The sequence below is a fragment of the Hibiscus syriacus genome, unplaced genomic scaffold (genome assembly GCF_006381635.1).
Source record: "Hibiscus syriacus cultivar Baekdansim isolate YM2019G1 unplaced genomic scaffold, ASM638163v2 tig00113719_pilon, whole genome shotgun sequence".
NCBI classification, from domain to species: Eukaryota; Viridiplantae; Streptophyta; class Magnoliopsida; order Malvales; family Malvaceae; genus Hibiscus; species Hibiscus syriacus.
Window position 1 is genome coordinate 1246019 of NW_024063467.1, and position 19285 is coordinate 1265303.

A 19285-nucleotide genomic window follows, 5' to 3' on the forward strand; every position below is an offset into this window, starting at 1 on the left:
TTGAAAAGAATAATATAGAGAATGGTATTTTGTAATTATCTATAAGTATTTTTATATTATTTTTCGAGTCGATTTTAGGTAAACTACTCATTTAGTACATAAACTATTAGTTTTTGTCTATTTTAGTACTTAAACTTTTATTTTTTCAAAACCATACTTAACTTTTAGTTTTTGATTTGTTTCAGTACCTCATCGTTAAAAACTTAGCGGGTGATTTGCACATTATACCTTTTTTATGGGTAAATTATATCATTCATCACTCAACTATCTCCTAAATCTTATTTTGCTCACTAAAGTTTAAATTTTTTAAATTTAATTATTTAACTTTAAAATTTCTCTTAGTTTAATCACTCTAACTTTCAAATTTATTTATTTTATATTAAATTATATATTAATAAAATAATAATAAAAAATTAATGTCACAAAAATTATTAATAAAATAAATTAGAGTGATTAAAATAAGAGTAATTTAAAAGTTGAGAAGTTAAATTGAAAAGTATTAAACTTTATTACCAAAATAGGAGTGAAAAGATAGTTGAGTAATGAACGATGTAATTTACCCATAAAAAATAGTGATGATAAGATTTTAACAATCGAGATACTAAAATGAAACAAAAACTACACGTTATGTATGATTTTGAAAAAAATGAAAGTTTAAGTACTAAAACGAATCAAAACTGATAATTTAGGTACTAGTGCATAATTTATCCTAAATTAATTTTCCATGAATTGATCTTCCTAAAGACAAACGCACCCTGAAATCCAAATATTAAAACCACTGGGTATGGCGAATGGCGATGGCCCCATCCTGAACGGGTAATCGATCGATTTCAATTTCCAATCCTTCCTTCAGTTGCTGGCTTGCTGCTTACGACCTCCATCGAACGATCTGGTTTGTCTCTCAAGTCTCTTCACGCTTTTCATTCTGTTCGAATGTCGATGAATTGCAGCACTCTTCTAATATTTAGGAGAAGTTGATATTAGTTGTTATATCAAATTTCCAGTTTTTGTGTTATTTATATGATTAACCTTTCTCTTCCCAGAACAGATCAAATATTAGATGCTTAAAATAGTTGCAGTCAATGGATTTTAGGTTTCTCATGTTTTGGGTCTTTTTTTAATTCATTTAATCGTATGCACAATAAAAGAGTAACATCAAATTCAATGAGTGCAGAATTGTTAGTGACTTTTCCTTTATTGACAATCTCTAATGCTTGAACAATTTTGCCTTTTCTCTTTACTTTAGCTGGAGATATGCTGTTCTTAAACCATCTATGGGAATATGTTGTGACTTCACTTCCGGTGCTGCTCATGCCAGCTCTGTATCTTTTACAGGTCTAAGCTGAACTTTAGAACACTACATCCGAGTTTTCGCTGAGATCGGACAACTCGGTAACTTGAGTTCAGGGACACAAATTGACTTGTTTTCATCTAACAAAATGATAGATATTTTAGGTTATACAGCTTGCAGAAAGTTATCTCAGATGTTCTTGGCTGTTGCCTTCTTTCATAGTTCGGAATACATTCTAGCGGTCGCGTTTCACGGGAGATCGAATGTGACTCTCAAGTCACTTCTAATCAGCAAAAATTATCTTCTCGCGATGATCTTCTCCTTGCTGGAGTACGTTGTTGAAATCGTTCTATTTCCTGGGTTGAATGGACACTGGTGGATGAGTAACACAGGTCTTGCATTGGTGGTCATAGGGGAAATTGTACGAAAGTCGGCTATAATAACTGCTGGCCGAGCCTTCACGCATCTTATCAAGGTTCACCATGAGGAGCATCACTGGTTGGTTACTCACGGTGTCTATAGATTCGTCCAACATCCCAGGTACTCTGGTTTCCTCATTTGGTCAGTTGGCACTCAAATAATGCTCTGTAATCCCATATCAACAGTTGCTTTTGCAATTGTTGTTTGGAAATTCTTTGCAGAAAGAATACCATATGAAGTGTATTTCTTAAAGTGATTCTTCGGTTCGGACTATGAGGGGTACGGACGCGGGGTACATTCCGGTGTCCCATTTGTAAAATGAGGATTTGTGGCTTCAGAGGATGGATTTTGAGTAGGGATCTGGTTTAACTTTTATGATTGAAAAGCATAGCAGCTACTAACTGAAGTTGGCATTTGTATATGATCAAAAACGGACATTTTCGTATCACTTTATTCACACATGAATGAGAGCAAAATCTTCACGTGGCTAATTAACACATGCCTCTATTCCTATGCTATACTCATTAGTTAACATAAATATAATTTTAACCATTTATTCATTTCCACTTTTTTCTTGTTCTAATTCTATTGTTATTTGTTTCATAATGACTTCATGAGAAAAGGTAATTGACCTTCATTGGTAAGAACAAGATAATGAATCAATATTACCTGTTTTAAGGTAATATTCAACGGCCTATTAGCTCAGTTGGTTAGAGCGTCGTGCTAATAACGCGAAGGTCGCAGGTTCGAAACCTGCATGGGCCAATTTATTTACGTTTGTATTCTAAACGGCGTCGTATGCTTGTTTTAACTGTTTTTAAAGGCCACCCTCACGCAGATCAGATCGGTCTGGTCTGCAAGAGATGGCTGCATCTGCAGAGTACCGAAAGGACGAAGCTCTCTCCACGCGCGGATAGCACATGCTCAACCGCATGGCTGCCAGGTTCACACGTGTGCTGGAGTTGGACCTCTCTCAGTCCGTTTCCAGGTCTTTTTATCCCGGGGTTACCGACTCTGATCTCGCCGTCATCCTCGGAGGTTTCAAGTGCTTGAAGGTGCTCAAGCTGCAAAATTGCAAAGGTAAAAAGTGTATACTTTCGTGGCTATTGGGAAAGTTCTCTTTTTATTGAAATTTAACACTTGGATTGCTTTTGGGGTTTCGTCTTTTAACTGATAATTGTGCTTGATGAGCCCTGTTTCTCTATTTTAAGTGTTTGGGTTTATGAATTCCACTTGGTTGGATACTTCTATATTCTTAAATGGGGCTATTTCGCCTGGGTCTTCTCTGTATAACAGCTATTACCGATAAAGGATTGGCTTTGATTGGTAGCAGTCTTCCTTCCCTGCAGTCTTTGGACGCATCATATTGCCGTAAGTTATCAGACAAGGGATTGTCCTTTGTTGCTGAAGGCTGCCATGACATGAGAAGCCTCCATCTTGCCGGGTGCAGATTTGTCACCGGTGGATTGCTGTGAGCTCTTTCTAGGAATTATAAGAATCTAATAGAGTTGGGTCTTCAGGGATGTTCCAACATATTAGGTATTTAGACATTAACAAGTGCAGCAATGTTGGGGATATTGGGGTTTCCAAGGTTGCCGAGGCTTGTTCGTCGCCTCTGAAGGCGCTCAAGTTGTTGGACTGTTATAAAGTTGGAGATGAGTCCATATTCTCATTATCCAAATTCTGCAAAAATCTTGAAACTCTTATAATCGGTGGTTGCCGGAGTGTGTCTGATGAGTCTATAAAGTCGTTGGCGGCTGCGTGTAAAAATAGTTTGAAGAATTTGCTGTTGGATTGGTGCTTAAACATTTCTAATTCTTCATTGAGATGTATTCTAACACAATGCAAGAACTTAGTGGCGCTTGATATCGGATGCTGCGAGGAGGTTACAGATGCTGCTTTTGAAAGTCAAGGAAATGAGGAAATTGAGTTCCGCTTGAAGGTTTTGAAAGTCAGTAACTGTCCGAAGATCACAGTGTCGGGAATAGGTATGCTTTTGAGTCGATGCAATTCTTTGGAATACCTTGATGTGAGGTCTTGCCCTCATGTAACTAAGGTAGCTTGCGATGAAGCACTTAACTGTTGCAAGTACTTGACCAGGTTTCAAAGCCAAGTAGAGTGGCATAGCAGGTGAGGGCTTTTAGCAATTTCTTTCCGCGTCTTGTACATGTTATGCATGAAGCTTGGTTGGAGTAATGTTTGTTGTTTACTGTTTTGCTCGTATGTGTATTTTGCATGTATATTACTCTTTCCTTGACTTTGTGGAGTGATGTAATTTGTTCTTACATCTCCATTGATTTGTGTCCTTACATCTCTATTGAATTGTCTGAGGCCATGACAATAAAGCTGTGTAGCATCTTAGGGTGTGTTTGGTTGGGGGAATATGAGATTCTCATGGGAATGAAATCCACATTCCCCGTTTGGTTGGTTGGGAATGTCATTCCCGGTAATCTTACATTACCAATAGTGGATTTTTTGAGGTATATTACTGGAAATGTCATTATCTCAATTTCCTTAGGTATTGTTGGATTACCAGCGTTTTGGACTAAAATGCTCTTAAAAAAAATTTCTTTTCAAAAATATTCTTATTCTATCATTGAATAATAAAAATTCTACGAAGGTTAAATTACAAATTTATCCTTAAACTATTTTATATTTATAAAAAAAAAACTATAATTAAAATTTTATATGAAATTAATGGGTTAAAATAAAATTTTACCCTTTCATTAAACCTTTTTATATTTTCAATTTTGTAAAAAAATTATATACATTTTATGAATTTAAATTTTTTAAAGAAAACATTTAAATATTTTCTAATTTGTTAAATATATATATATAATAAGGACAATTTGGTCAAATATACATTTTAATAATCTTTTATTCTTTTAACCAAACACGGTAATCTTACATTCCTGCTAAACCAATCAAACACAAAATACAACATTCTCAGTAATCCTATTTTCTGAAAATCTTTTATTCTCACTGGTAATCTTACATTCCGTGAATCAAATACACCCTTATTAGTATTCTTGAATTGGGCATGCTCTATTTCAGGCATTCATATAGACAGGGATAGAAGCATGAAATTATGATAGCGGGATAAACTTAAACTTATAAAATTACGGGTAAAAACGGATTTTTAATCAAATCTTTCCATTAAGACCAAATGATCAATGATCGTTTGGATACCATTTAGCCACATCCAGGAAGGGAAATTGTGATAAATTTGATTACAAAGGAAACTTGCATGTATTATTTTTCACTCATCAAATTTGGTACTCTTAATCAATATAAAATAGGATTAATTTTTTGTACAGATTTAATATATTGGTAATTATAATTTAATTTTATGGAGAATTCATGTCATTCCAATTCAAGATAATTATAAAAAAACACTATATATATATATATTAGGTTTTAATAAAAAAATATATAAATATTGACATATATGGTGTTAGAAAATGGTCAGGTGCTTATCGAGCAAGTTGATTGTGAGTTGAGCAGTGCTCAATTTGTGCTTGTTAAATTTTTTCTTTACTAGACCCGTCGTTGCTCGTTAAATTCATTAAAATTTTGTTCGGCTCGTGTTCATTAAGAAAATTTGTGGCTCGACTCGTTGCTCGTTAAGAAAATTTGTTACTCGACTCATTGCTAGTTAAGCTCGTTACTTGTTAAGTTTACCGATTTTTTATTTTTTTAACCTATAAATAAAATCTACTAACACTATATATAACTTAATATAAACATAAATTAATAAATTTAACCAAAAAAATATCTAAAGAGTGTATAAAACAAATTCAAAGTCAAATCTATAAATATATTAAAATAATAATTAAGGTTTAATTTTTTAGTGTAGTAAAATAATAAAATTAGTTAATAACTTAGTATTTTTGATTATTTATTAAAAAAATTAATAGATTAGTAATTTATCGTTTTTAAATTATTTATTAGTAAACTAGTAATTTTTTAATGAAATAAAATTTTATGATAACTACTAAAAGGTTATAAAAAAATTAATGACTTGCTCACGGACTTGTAGAGTCAAGTTTGACTTTGTTCGACTAAGCTTGTTAAGGTCTCGAGTCAAACTCGAATTCGAGTAGAGTCAATTTAAATTCCAAATCAAGCTTTTATCGAATTTTGACCGAATCGAATTCGAGGGGCTCAACTCATTAAGCACCCCTAGTTATAGCCTCCAATTAAATCATTTTTGGATTTTACATTATTAATTTGAATAAAATAATAATTTATTAAATTATGTTTTAGTTTGGCAAAAAAAGTGATAATTGAAAATATATTAAATCTCGTCGTGATTAGTTTTTTAATTAAATTTTTGGACCGATCGAAAATATATCTAAACATGATTGAAGAATTGAGGAGAATATTTTTGAATCAACAAAAACTTGTTTACATTTCTTAGACTTCCTCCTTTCATCAACAGTAACAGCATGATGAAAACTGGGCATTAACATTCGTAGCTACAAGCCGCCTAGGAAGTGACTTATACATCTTCTCGTCCCCGGGACATTGCCTGCTGGATATACTTGAAAGCTTTCTGATAATTCAAGAACCCCATGAACCAGAAATCGAAACCATCGACCGTGACGATTTCCATGTACTTCTGCCATGGTTTCTTCACGTTTTCACTTTCGTTCACTCCCTTTATTTTCTCGAGAGGGATCAAAACCTGCATAAATATCGACACCAACAACATGAGATGGCGCAATCACTAGAAATCACTAGAATTTAGAATTTTTAGAGTCTGCCAGTTCTCTCGGGCTATTCCGGGATGGAATCGATATGTGTACCTTGTAATGTACTCTGAGAAATTCTCCATTTGGAGAAGAAATTTTGATGGTTCTATCGCTGCAAAAGGCCACCTTTGCAGAGGAGATGAAAAGCAGGCCAGCTATGGGACCTGATGTTGTTGAAAAATAGCATTGGCAAGCCTTAACCAGCTTCTCTCCGTCTCCAAAACTAAACAATTGTTTGAAAACTTTCTCCACCCCTCCTCCTTGAAGAATCCTTGCCCCCAAACTCAATTTTCCCTTCACTGTTTCACTGATCTTTGGCCCCAATCTCACTGCAGTTCGGAAATCTGAATGTCAGATTCGAATATATTCGATTCCTTTTAGAGTTTTCGAGTTTTCGTATATATTTAGAATGTTCATTACCATGCTCTCGGATTCCGTGTGCGAAACTATCAGCTTTCTTCCCTAGCTTGTTCATCCTTCTAAGTAAAAAATTCCCTTTGCCTGCAATTCCGAAACTTCACCATTAGTACCGAAAATCATCTTCGTTATTCACATTTCCATGCAAAGTTAAAACCAAAACTTACTTGTTCTAAACGTTGCATACCCCGGGGCATCAGGCAAGTAGCGTCTCGGGGTTCTCTCGACTCGAAACACGGTCGATTTCATCGGAACTCTGATCATGACTTGATCGAGCAACTGATTCTTCGTTTTCATCGAACCAAACTGAGTCATGTATACTTGTGAGGTGTTGAATGAATTGGTTGGGCAAATGGTATTTAAAGGAGATGTAAATGGGGTGGTTGAATCATCAAACTTTATCGATTTTGACAAGATTTTGTTTCTTTAAGGAAAAGATAGCGAGGAAAGAGACACGCAGACATCATGGATTGGTGTTTTTTTCCTACAAGAGGACGTGGGATTGGAACTTTCTGACAGGGCATTGTACCTTTCCGATGTCTTACTGCTGAGATAAAGGGACCATGCATTTGCCATCCAAATGGAGGCCCCAACCGAACAAAGTGAATTGTAGACTCTGAAAGTTGTACTCAGGATGAATGCAGTGAGTTCATGGTGAGTCATTGATGCTTCAACTTGTTAGGCATGTCATACATGGATCATGTGAGATGAACTACCATAAAGTTAGACATGTCATACATGGATCATGTGAGATGAACTACCATAAAGTTAGATATGTCATACATGGATCATGTGAGATGAACTATCATAAAGTTAGACATGTCATACATAGACCACGTGAGATAAACTATCATGCCCCTACTGCCCTTTTCAATGGGGGATTTCGTTTTTAAGGACCAAGTTTCTACTATTTCTAAGGATGACATACGGATACAATTTAGTGGATTTCATATCGTATCCGTTTTAATTAGGACGATGATGGGTATAAATTTAGTGGGTTGTAGGTGGGTGTAGATATAAAAAGTCATATCCGTCGTGGGTAGTGGGTAGGTTATGGGTTTGAGATCCTACCTGCCCCGCATCCGCCTACCCCACATTCGACCATCCACTAACTACTCACCATATAAATTTTGAATCATTATGAATTTAGGTATAATTTTAGAGACTATTATGTAAATGTTAAAATTTTATAGGACATGACTTATAATTTAATCAAATGTTAGGGTATAAATGAAGATTGTCTAATTGTAAGCCTACTTTCGGTTGGATTCTGATCAAGTTATTGAAACTCAGAGGTTAGGTACAGTACGAGATGGGTGGTGGGTATCCATTTAGGTAGTGGATGTGAGATGAATTTAAGAATGTATCTGCGTGGATGGGTGTGGATTTAAAAATTTTACTCGTTATGGGTGGTAGGTAGATGATGGATACAAAAATATTAGGTGAGTATAGAAATGAGAGAAGGAGTATTCCCACCTATCCCGCCTATTTCTCATCCCTAACTATTTCATATCATGAAGACATGGCATATACATATACCTAGAATTTATTCATGTAATCTCTAACATTTTCTTTTGTTTAATGTCAATGATAGTGTTTATGACTAAAATTTTATTTTGATCTATTTCGAAAAAATTCTCGGATCGAAGCCCACCGTTAGGTTAACTGCATGAATGCTGCCAGCTTGTATGCATGTGTTGACATATACAAAGATCATTCATTTTCTTTGCTTAGTTCAATATTAGTCAAAAGTTGATATGAGAGGACAGCAAAACAACTTGCAAATGTGATGGAGTGACGAAGTCATCCATGCCATAGGAAGAAACCTCTTTTCTAAGCAAATATCGACTGATCAAAACAAAAGAGGCAAAACCTAACCAAGCAACTATCCATGCACAATACCCTCTTATCAATCCGTTTTTAATCTTCAAATCGCAATCGTGAGGTGGAAACGAATGGACAGTAGGCCCATGCAGATTAAAGATTGTCTCACCTACTTCCCATTGCCCCAAATCAGCAACATTTAAGGCTATTTTGCTTAACATTAAAGAAACACAACAATGGAAGAATCGTGAGGTGGAAATGAATGGACAGTAGGCCCATGCAGATTAAAGATTGTTGAAATTTAGTGGTGTTTGCTCTTAAAACACCGTGAAAAACCCTATTTTACTGTAGTGAAAAATAAGATCATGGTAGTTTTTCACGGTTTATTCTTGTTTTGGACGAAAAGTAATGAACGATAATTAATCAAAGGGGAAAAAAAGAGTTAAAGAAAGTTAACAGAGTGAGAGAGAAACTCTTTTTTCTGTTCTTGTATGGTAAATTATATATTAATTTTTGGTGTTGATGTTAGGCCTAAACTAATAATATCTATTCGTAGGTTAAAAGAATAAATAGATGCGGCTCTGAAATAATGGGCGTAAATGATAAATTATGTAAATCTACCAATGATAATATCAAAGAACTATAACTAATATCTCGTCAAGAGATTACAATTAATTGAAAGATACAAAATTTTGTAATTTTTTAGGAATTTTAGAGGCTTCGAAATTTGATAGACATAAATTGCCAAATGAGCATCGACAACTTTCTCACGTTTGCATGCGGCGCGGCTACCCTTGACCAAGACAACATCATTCATATTCAAGCAGTTTAAGATTATGTGAACCACTTGCATGCATGCAATCTTCATATTCTTCGATAACTTCATATTAGGTAATTTTAGCACAATATTATACGCATATTAATTATTTAGCTTAATATGATACAAAGCAATTTATTTAAGGATCTACGGCATTTGTTATTGTGACTTGAAATTCGTCACGTTGATAAAATTATTTATTTTTATCAATGTGATAAAATTTAATAGAAAATTATATTTTATTGAAATTTGTCACCTCGATATGACGAGTTTGAATAAAAAATCTTATTTAGACAAACTCATCACCTCAACATGACGAATTCTTTGAACATCGTAACAAATGTCATATATTCTAAAATAAGTTGCTATACGTACTAATTAATAAAATTATTTACCTTATTGTACCAAAAAAAAAACCCTTCATACAATCCACTGCTGACCCAAACCACGAACGACATTGTTAAGAATTTTAAGCCATTCTAAAGTCGAACCCAAAAGTCCAACATCAACGTGCCAACCCATAAAACTAACAGATGGGTAAATTAATTGCCCCAATAGATCACGTCTGAATTTATTTTACAATCTACGGTAAATGTTATAATACAACATAAACTCATCATATCAAAGTGAATTATTATTAAATGGTATCTAGTCAGTGGATCCCATGTGAGTTAATATTATAATATATTTATAGAGACTCGTCTCGTAGAAAATAATTTCGGTTTTTTAGAATTTAGTAAAAAATTACAAAAAAGAAAATTAAAATAAAAACAGAGAAACTCATCTCGTCGATGTGATAAGTTCCCATTGAATTTAAAAAAAAATAGTCGTTTATAGCCGTTGTGCAACCGACAACTGTAAAAGTCAAATTTCAACGGTCGCTTTTGACATCGTCACCAGTTCGATTGGATTTTTGAAAAAAATAATCATTTATAATCGTTAGGTTTTGGGTATAAATAGGGGTTTGGGTTTATGATTTTTATTGTGTTATTGTTACGAAAAAAATCATATTTTTTGAAGAATTCTCGAAAAATGTCTACCGATATGAAATATACATGCCTTGATGTTGTCCATATTTCTTTAGTCAAACTCGATCCGGAAGAAGAACGAGACATTCGTCAACAGGGAATGACGTTGATAGGTTTGCATCAGCGAAATATTATATATATACAACAATCCGGATTGTATCCAACCATATTTCTGTGTGGTTTTAAGGTGAACTCGACATTGATTTCAGCTTTGATTGTCTGTTAAATAAGCAAACGAAGACGAATACGATCAAGGTGGACGACCACAACGTACTCGACGAGCCCCGCACCATTATCATTTAACCACTCCTCGGTATCGTAACAAGTTACGAAAATATAAATAAATTTTATTATTCATTGTATTAGATTGTAAGAACTTTTATTATTATTATGTAATAAAATTAATTTTTAAATTAAATTCAATAAAACTCGTTACCTCGACGTGACGAATTTAAACGATCAATCTTTTTAAAGTTCAAAAGTTGTCCATTGCCTAGCTACTATTTTATTTTTAAATCCAAGCGGAACTCATCATCTTGACAAAACGTGTTCATCTTCTTTTTTTATTTTTTAATTATTTACTGAATTTAAAAATGAAATTACTTCTCACGGGACTCGTCACATCAAGGAGCCGAGTCTCTGCAAATATATTATAATATTGGTCCACGTGGGACTTACTGACTAGGGATCATTTAAAAATACGACGAGTTTGTGCTGCACTATACCATTTGTACATTCAAAACCCCAAAAATCGAGTCTGCTGAGCCCAGAAGCAACACAAACCGATGGCTGACGGAGAGTTGTACATTCAAAACACCTTGGAAGCCTGTTGCTGTCCTGTCCAGCAGATTCAAATACTTTAATATATACAATTTAATAAACATATTAAGATAACCATTAGCATGTAATAATAGTTCTGTTATATGCCTATCTTCAATTTTTCAAACATGTATTTGGGGTGAATTCACGAGATAATGTTCTCGAACTTTTTTATTCACGATATAATGCACATCCCAGATTAATTGCTGAAATGGGGTGAATTCTACAGTAACCTTGGAGGTCGCCATGGCATCCGGGCGACCTTGGAGGTCACCATGGCATCCGAGCGACCTGTGTGGTATTTTGCAAAGGAGCAGGTGTAGATCGCCATGCAATCAAATAGTATTGGAGCATGCATGGGGGAGTTGTGGGATGCATGCTGTGCATGGGATGTGGGAATGCATGGGGGAGTTGTGGGATGCATGTTGTGCATGGGACGTGGGAACTGTGCATGGGCCATGCACGTCGAACGGTGTAGGTCACGGCGGCGTGGTAGGTAGGTCGCCATGGAGTCTCGGCGACCAAGGTCTGGGAGATTCCTGTAGCTGCATGCATGCGTTGCATCATAGCTGAGAGATTCCTGCATCCGTAGCTGTATGTGTTGCATCTATAGTTGCGTTATTGCAGCGTTAATTTAGCTGCCAGCCTTTCAATGCTCAATAGTTATACGATGCAATGCTAATATTATTTGCTTCAACAGTCAAATTTAATGACTCTGTCCAACGCTCAGTTGCTTTATATAAAGGATATGGGGTTTATGGTAGAAGCACAAGCAGAACCAAAAGCATAAGCACATATAAACTTTGCCGAGAGAAAGAAAAGGAAGAAGAAGAAAAGAAGATAAAGGCTCAAACATAGTTCGTGAGGTAATTTTTTTATTATTTAATTTAGTTTATTATATGAAATTATTAGTTTGTTAGTTTCGGGTTTAGGGTAAAACTAAAATCTAGTTAATTAGTTTGTTAGTATAAATTATTAGTTTGTTAGTTTAAGTTATATTATATTAGTTTATTAGTTTAAGTTATATATTATATTATATAAAAAATTAGTTAATTAGTTTTTTAGTTTAAGTTATTAAATATAAAAAATATTAATTAATTTGTTAGTGTCTTTAAACGTATATTAGGTTGTTCGTTGAAGTTGAAGTTATATTATAAAAAAATTAATTAGTGCTTAATTAGTTTGTTATTTTAACTAAGTTATATTATAATAAAGAAATAGTTTATTAGTTTAAGGTATATTATAATATATTAGATTATATAAAATTAATTTGTGGGAGCTATTGTTGTTTAAATAAATATTTTGTTTACACATACATGACATTATTTCACAACATTTGCCCACGTACAGGTTGATTCGAAGAAAGAAACAAGGCAGGAAAAGAAAGTAAAGGAAGAAGGCATAAAGACGTGAGTAATTTATTATTTTTTGTTGTCCATTTTTTGTTGTTGTGTATGTGTAAATTAGTTAGTTAGTAAGTTTATATTAAATTATATAAACTAATTTGTGCGAGATAATTTCCGTTTTAAAAAATATTGTGTTTAAAAATATTTAGTGTTGTTTTAAAAATATTTTTGTTTAATTTACATTGTATGTGTATATTAGTAAGAAGTAAAAATTAATTGAATGAAATAATCCGGACAACGCATTATCTCGCGAAATAATTATTTCGAGAACATTATATCGACAGTTTTGCCTAACAAATTTGTTTGATATTTTTAAAAAATAAAAAATATTATCAAACTAATCATTATTATTAGTAATAATTACTAAATGATTAGTATCAAATCTAAATCATTAAATATTTATAATAAATAATTATTAGTGATTATGACTAAATCATATTATTATTAAATCATTAAATATCAAATCATTAGATTAATAGTAATTATCAAATCATTATTAGGTTTATTAGTAAGCAATCAATCAAGTTAAATAATAAATTTTATTTGATCATTAATATAATAATATATTATATTATATTTAATAATTTATGAAATTATCTTATCTAATTTTTTAATCTAAATTAATTTATTTTTTTTATTTGTAGAGAAAATGAGCAACAACTTTTTCATGATTGTCCATTATAATGGACAGATTATGGAAAATGAGGTCGGAGTACTTTTTCAGTCTGAAAAACCAATAAATATGATGTTCAAAAAAGACATCACATTTATAGAAATGAAGCATAAGATAGAAAGAAAATTCGAGCTGCAGTTGATGGTTTGAGGTATAGGTTTATGATATGCTCTAACCCAGTCAGATATGTTGCAGTTCCACTTGAAGAAGATGATGATATTGGAACCATGGTTGGATTACATGAGTCAACCAATATAGCAGTTATTGAATTATTTGTTGATGTGCGTAACATATGTGATGTTCCTGGGTCATCAAGAGGTGTGGCTCAAAATCCATCTGAAATGGCTTTATATAGTCAGTTTGAGGAGCCGACATACAGGTTCCCGAACAGTTTTATGGCACTATTGGAAAGTGTAAATGAAGTCGGGGGGACATCTACAGCAGCAGAGTATGAGACGAGAAACATACCGGAATTGGTTGTTGATATTGACGCTGAAAATCGATGGGGAGAAATTCATGATGATTCAAGCGAAGATGAAGAAACTGAAGAACCCGTTTTGGGCGGCGACGAAAATATTTTTGGTGGAGGTGCAATTGATGAAGTTCCGACACCGTATGAAGCTACTCCTCACATGTACGAGATAGACTATGATGCAATGAGGGCACCTGAATTCCCAGACATGCCACATTTACCTCCGTACCAAATGACTGAATCATTCGATAATTCTGGTGAATTTTCAGTTGGGGTGCAATTCAGAGGAAAAAATGAAGCTACGCTGGCGATTAAAGAGTACTGCATCAAATACCATGTTGATGTCCATGTTGCAGAGTCCAACCAGAAAACCCTATACGCAAAGTGTGTAAAATATGGCCCAGAGTGCAAGTGGAAGATCAGAGTGTCGAAAAATCAAAGGCACGATGTTTGGGTCATCACGAGGTACAATGGTTCGCACACATGTTTGCGAAACTCCATCGAACAAGACCACCGACTATTGGACTCCGATGTAATATGTGAATACGTGAAGGCGATGGTTGAAAAGGATCCAAGGATATCTTGTTCAGTGTTAGCTGCATCTATTCGAAGCCAATTTGGATATCAAGTAAAATATGACAAGGTGTGGAATGCGAAAATGAAGGCAATGAAGTTGACGTATGGAGATTGGGATACATCGTACAATGAGCTACCACATTTGCTACAAGCAATGAAGCGATTTATCCCAGGAACTATAGTGAAGTCTCAAACCATGCCCGCATATGACGAAGAAGGTCAACTTCTGCCAGGGAAGAAAATATTTCATAGACTATTTTGGGCATTCAAGGCATGTATTGAAGGATTTCCATTTTGCAAACGTATGATCCAAGTAGATGGTACGTGGTTGTATGGTCAATATAGGCATGTACTTTTGATGGCAGTTGCTCAAGATGGTGAGCGAAATATCTTCCCAATTGCATTCGCCATTGTTGAGGGAGAGACAACAGAGGCTTGGGATTTCTTTCTGACCAATCTACGTCAATATGTCGTTCGTGAAGATGGAGTTTGCTTGATATCCGATAGAGGAACGGGTATTTTGGCGGCAATTGAACGACCAGGAAGTCGTTGGATACCTCCGTATGCATATCCGACATTTTGTATCTGTCATATTGGCAAGAATAGTATCGACCAGTTTCATAACGCACATATTCGTAGCGAGATAGTCAGCATGGGTAAGTTTTATTTTCAATATTTGTGTATTTTTTACGTGGTTTTTTTAATTGCGGTTTAACACAATATATTATGGAACAGGATACGAACTACGTCGACCAAATTTTGACAAGAGATTGGAGAATTTGAAGGTATTTTACGATGATCAGCGTGTTTGGAAGTGGGCTTCAAAAATACCGCGGGAAAAATGGTCGCAAGCATACGATGAAGGTCGGAGATACGGACATATGACCACAAACCTTGTTGAGGCCATTAATTCGGTACTAAAAGGTACACGCCATCTCCCAATAGCGAGTGTGGTGAAAGAGACGTACTTTAGACTGGGTAAAGTTTGGTCGGACAAAGGCAAGGAAATTGAGAGTCTCATAAATAGAGGTAAAACTTGGGCTCCTACAGTGGTGGAATCAATGGAAGCAAATGAGCGATTGGCAACATCAATGGTTGTTCATAATTTCGACCGAGTTGGTCATACTTTTGTCGTGTCGTGCATACGTCGTAACGTCGGAGGAGAAGACCAAATATTTAGAGTTGATTTACGACACAAATGGTGTGATTGTGGTCATTTTCAGGCATGGAAATATTCATGTGCTCATGCAGTCGCTGCATGTATGTATGCTGGTGTAAGCGCATACACTTATGTTGATGAATGCTTCCACCTACGTAGGATATTAAATGTCTACAGCTATGTGTTCAGACAGATCCCGAATGAATCATATTGGCCCAAAAAGGATCATGATGAATGGCTACCAAATCCAATGCTTCGCAGAAGTCCAAAGGGTCGACCTGAGTCCACTCGAATTCATACCAGTATGGATTTTCATGCTATAAAGAGAGGTCAAGCAAAGAGATGCGGATTATGTAGGGGTGAAGGCCATTCAAAAAACAATTGTCCTAATTTACCAAGATATATGCCTCATCATTAGTAATCATATATGTATTTCTATGTATTTATTAATCATTATCAAAATGATTTAATAATGATTTAAATATTTAATGATTTGATGATTTAGTAATGATTTGATAATAATCATTATAGTAATGATTTGATAATAATCATTATAATAATGATTTAGTAATAATCATTATAAAAATGATTTAATAATGATTTAAATATTTAATGATTTGATGATTTAGTAATGATTTGATAATAATCATTATAATAATGATTTTATAATAATTATTTAGTTATTATTTAGTAATTATTTATAATAATGATTTAATACTAATGATTTAATAATTATTACTAATAATTATAGAATACTAACAAATGAGTGTACAAGTGTGGATTACTGAGTTTAAATTTATACATAGTCGAATTTATTAATGATTTTTAAATATTTAATGATTTGATACTAATGATTTACTAATTATTATTAATAAGGATTTATTGTTAATATTTAATTATTTGATACTAATGATTTAAAATAGTTGATTTACTAAATATTTAATTATTTGATACTAGTAATGATTTGATACTAAAAATCATTGTTAAGGTTAAAAAAACTAGTCTAATTTCAATAAATAATTTGTAATAAATAGCAAACGAGTTTACAATTGTTGTCGATGCCGGGGTGTTGTTGAATGATAATGTCAGGGCGGACGTCTGATACGTTGTGGCCGTTGTGGCTCAGGAGTATTGTACCCATCCCCCTCATTCATTGGGGGTATTTGAACTGTCATGTGTTCAAAGTCATACGTCGACGAAAACGTAGGAGAATAGATGGGTGCCTCAGGCTGCACAAACTCTGGTATGTATGCCGGGACAGTAGAATCATCAACTGCGTGATGCAACGATTGTGGTGCGCTATTATCCACATCGGTCATTTCCGCTTCAGGTTGTAGAGATGAACTCCCACTCCCACTCGGTAGAGAGTATTCAGCTTTACCAAATCTTTTCTTAAACCTCAAAAATTGTCGCATCTCTACTATTGTTGTGAGGAACGGCTTTCCATTATCCAAAAAATAAGCAAGGTAAGCCGAAGTCTCAAAATTAAAGTCGTCGTCTTGAATGGCGTCAAGAGTTGGCATGAATGAAGCCCTATTGTTCCAAGCATTAATGTAGGTTGCATGCTTCTCAACCCAATTAACGCTTTCTTTACGACGACCATCAAATCTGTGCAGGTCGTCATGCGTCTCAACCCAATTCACTGGACGACGACCATCTAAGTTTTGGAGGAGGTCATGATCCCATGGACTCCGCGGAATAGGTTGGTGGAAGTGGAATTGCCTCAGCACTCTATCCCCAAATTGGATCTCAACAAAAGCAAAATTGATCAATGGTGTAACAGCACACCAATATTGAAACCCATCTAAAATATCGTGCGGTATCAACGCAAATAATTCTTCATTCATGTATGGTCTCCAATTAAACTGTAAAATTACAAAAACAATAAAATTTATTTAAATCAAATAATATAGTTAATTTAAATAATAATTAAAAAAATATAGATTATGCATACCTCCTTTTTGGCCTTAATGTCAATCTTCAACCTGAACTCTTTAATGTTGTTGTGCACCAACCCTGTGCCTTCAATTTTATGCCTCCATCTGTATATCAATCAAAACAAAAATAGAGACATTTTGTTCAATAATTTTAATCAAAATAAATATTTTTTAATTAATATTTTATATTAAAATAGAGGATTCATATTACCTTCCGGCAAGTGGAAAGTTAACCGGAGTCCGACTAATCGGTGTTAAAAACGGAAGTCTATGCCAAGCCCATGATTGTAGCAGCAACAAACATCCACCGATTTCTACTGTATTATTATCATTCACGACTAATGACGCCTTACACATCTCACGATACAAGAACGCCAATATCGCCGAACCCCAGCTATATTACCTACAATTCTCAAAATTTGTTAAAAAAAAGAAGATACTGAGTGTGAACATAACTACCGGATTTATCAGGCATCAAAATTCCCCCAATCAATTGTAATATATATGCTCGTGTTGCATATATAATTTCGTGCTCCGTACTATTTGATTGAAGTTGAAATTCATTCTTCAACCATGACAACCTCACCCGCCACCCTTTACACTCTGGTGGTACGGGCGCTTTCCCAAGAAACAAGTTGCAAAGTTGTTCCACCTTATTAAACTCATGTGACATTACCACCGGTATCCCATTAGTTTGGACCCCGAGTTGCATTGCCACATCCTCCAAAGTTATCGTGCATTCGCCACACGGCAAATGAAACGTGTGCGTTTCTGGTCTCCAACGTTCAATCAACGCACTGATCAAACCTGGGACCAACTTGTAATCTCGCACAAATGTTATATACCAAAATCCAGCCTCTTGCAAATTTTCTTCTATCAGTGGGTGTGGCTTGGGCACTTTATGTAGTCAAAGACGAAGGACTCGCTGCTCGTCCTCCTACAATTAAATATTTCAAAAAAATTATCACAATCATAAAATAATATTCAAATATTTATTAATTATAATTCATTAAACAAATATTTTATTCACCATTATTCCCAAATGACTTGAAATATGTTCATTGTCAAGCCTCAACAGTGGAATTTGGTCAGCCATTGGAATGAATCTGTAAAAAAAATTAAACAACAATATTTAAAAAATCATTTAATATAATCTAATATAAACTAACTAACTAATTTACAACACTAAACTTTAATATAATAACTTATAATATAATAAACTAATAAACTAACAAACTACACTTTTTAAAATATAAGTTAAACGTAAACGCTAAACCCTTAAACAACTAATAAAATATTCTTTTATATAACTAAAACTAACTAATAAACTATTTTTCATTATAATATACTACTAATAAACTTACTAACTAATTTTTTATATAATATAAATTCAACAAACAAATATAACTTAACTATTTAACTAACACAAACTAATTAAATAATTTTTTTATATAACTAACTATTAACAAAACAAACTAATTAATTATTTTTTAACTATATAACTATCAAACATATACTAATTAAATAATTTTTAATTTAGGTATACTATAACTTAAACTAACAATCATATAACCCTAAACTAACAAACTAATTAACTTCTTTTTGTTTTACCCTAAACCCTAAACTAACAAATTAAACATTTATAATAATAAACTAATTTAAATATAAAAAAATTTACCTTATCTCCCTTTC

The 19285-nt window shown here is 33.8% G+C and overlaps 2 protein-coding genes, 1 non-coding gene and 1 pseudogene across 4 annotated transcripts; 3 read left to right on the forward strand and 1 right to left on the reverse strand.

The window, feature by feature from the left end:
* The first annotated feature begins 791 nt into the window (after nt 1–791).
* LOC120186796 (protein-S-isoprenylcysteine O-methyltransferase A-like) lies at nt 792–2155 on the forward strand. The gene is made up of 2 exons (XM_039190646.1): nt 792–892; nt 1247–2155. The coding sequence occupies exon 2, from the start codon at nt 1440–1442 to the stop codon at nt 1965–1967; it is 528 nt and encodes a 175-aa protein (XP_039046577.1). The 5' UTR covers nt 792–892; nt 1247–1439; the 3' UTR covers nt 1968–2155.
* A 247-nt stretch (nt 2156–2402) lies between these two features.
* On the forward strand, nt 2403–2476 carry TRNAI-AAU. The gene has a single exon. It is a non-coding gene; the product is annotated as a tRNA-Ile (tRNA).
* Nucleotides 2477–2494: 18 nt separating this feature from the next.
* LOC120186619 lies at nt 2495–4020 on the forward strand (annotated as a pseudogene).
* A 2055-nt stretch (nt 4021–6075) lies between these two features.
* LOC120186621 (putative GEM-like protein 8) lies at nt 6076–7202 on the reverse strand. 2 transcript variants are annotated; one of them, XM_039190506.1, is made up of 4 exons: nt 7050–7202; nt 6886–6960; nt 6520–6794; nt 6076–6398 (listed from the first exon to the last, which is right to left on the reverse strand). In XM_039190506.1, the coding sequence occupies exons 1-4, from the start codon at nt 7195–7197 to the stop codon at nt 6213–6215; spliced, it is 684 nt and encodes a 227-aa protein (XP_039046437.1). In that variant the 5' UTR covers nt 7198–7202; the 3' UTR covers nt 6076–6212. The 2 variants fall into 2 exon arrangements, with proteins under 2 accessions (XP_039046437.1, XP_039046436.1); XM_039190505.1 differs by having other exon boundaries at nt 6886–6966.
* Nucleotides 7203–19285: the final 12083 nt, after the last annotated feature.

Bases quoted from the DNA above. Each gene is read 5' to 3' on its own strand.
- LOC120186796 (XM_039190646.1), top strand. From the start codon at position 1,440: ATGATAGATATTTTAGGTTATACAGCTTGCAGAAAGTTATCTCAGATG.
- LOC120186621 (XM_039190505.1), bottom strand. From the start codon at position 7,197: ATGACTCAGTTTGGTTCGATGAAAACGAAGAATCAGTTGCTCGATCAA. The intron at 6,967-7,049 runs GTAAGTTTTGGT...TCGGAATTGCAG, and splicing joins GTATGCAACGTTTAGAACAA to GCAAAGGGAATTTTTTACTT. The intron at 6,399-6,519 runs GTACACATATCG...ATATTTATGCAG, and splicing joins TTCTCAGAGTACATTACAAG to GTTTTGATCCCTCTCGAGAA.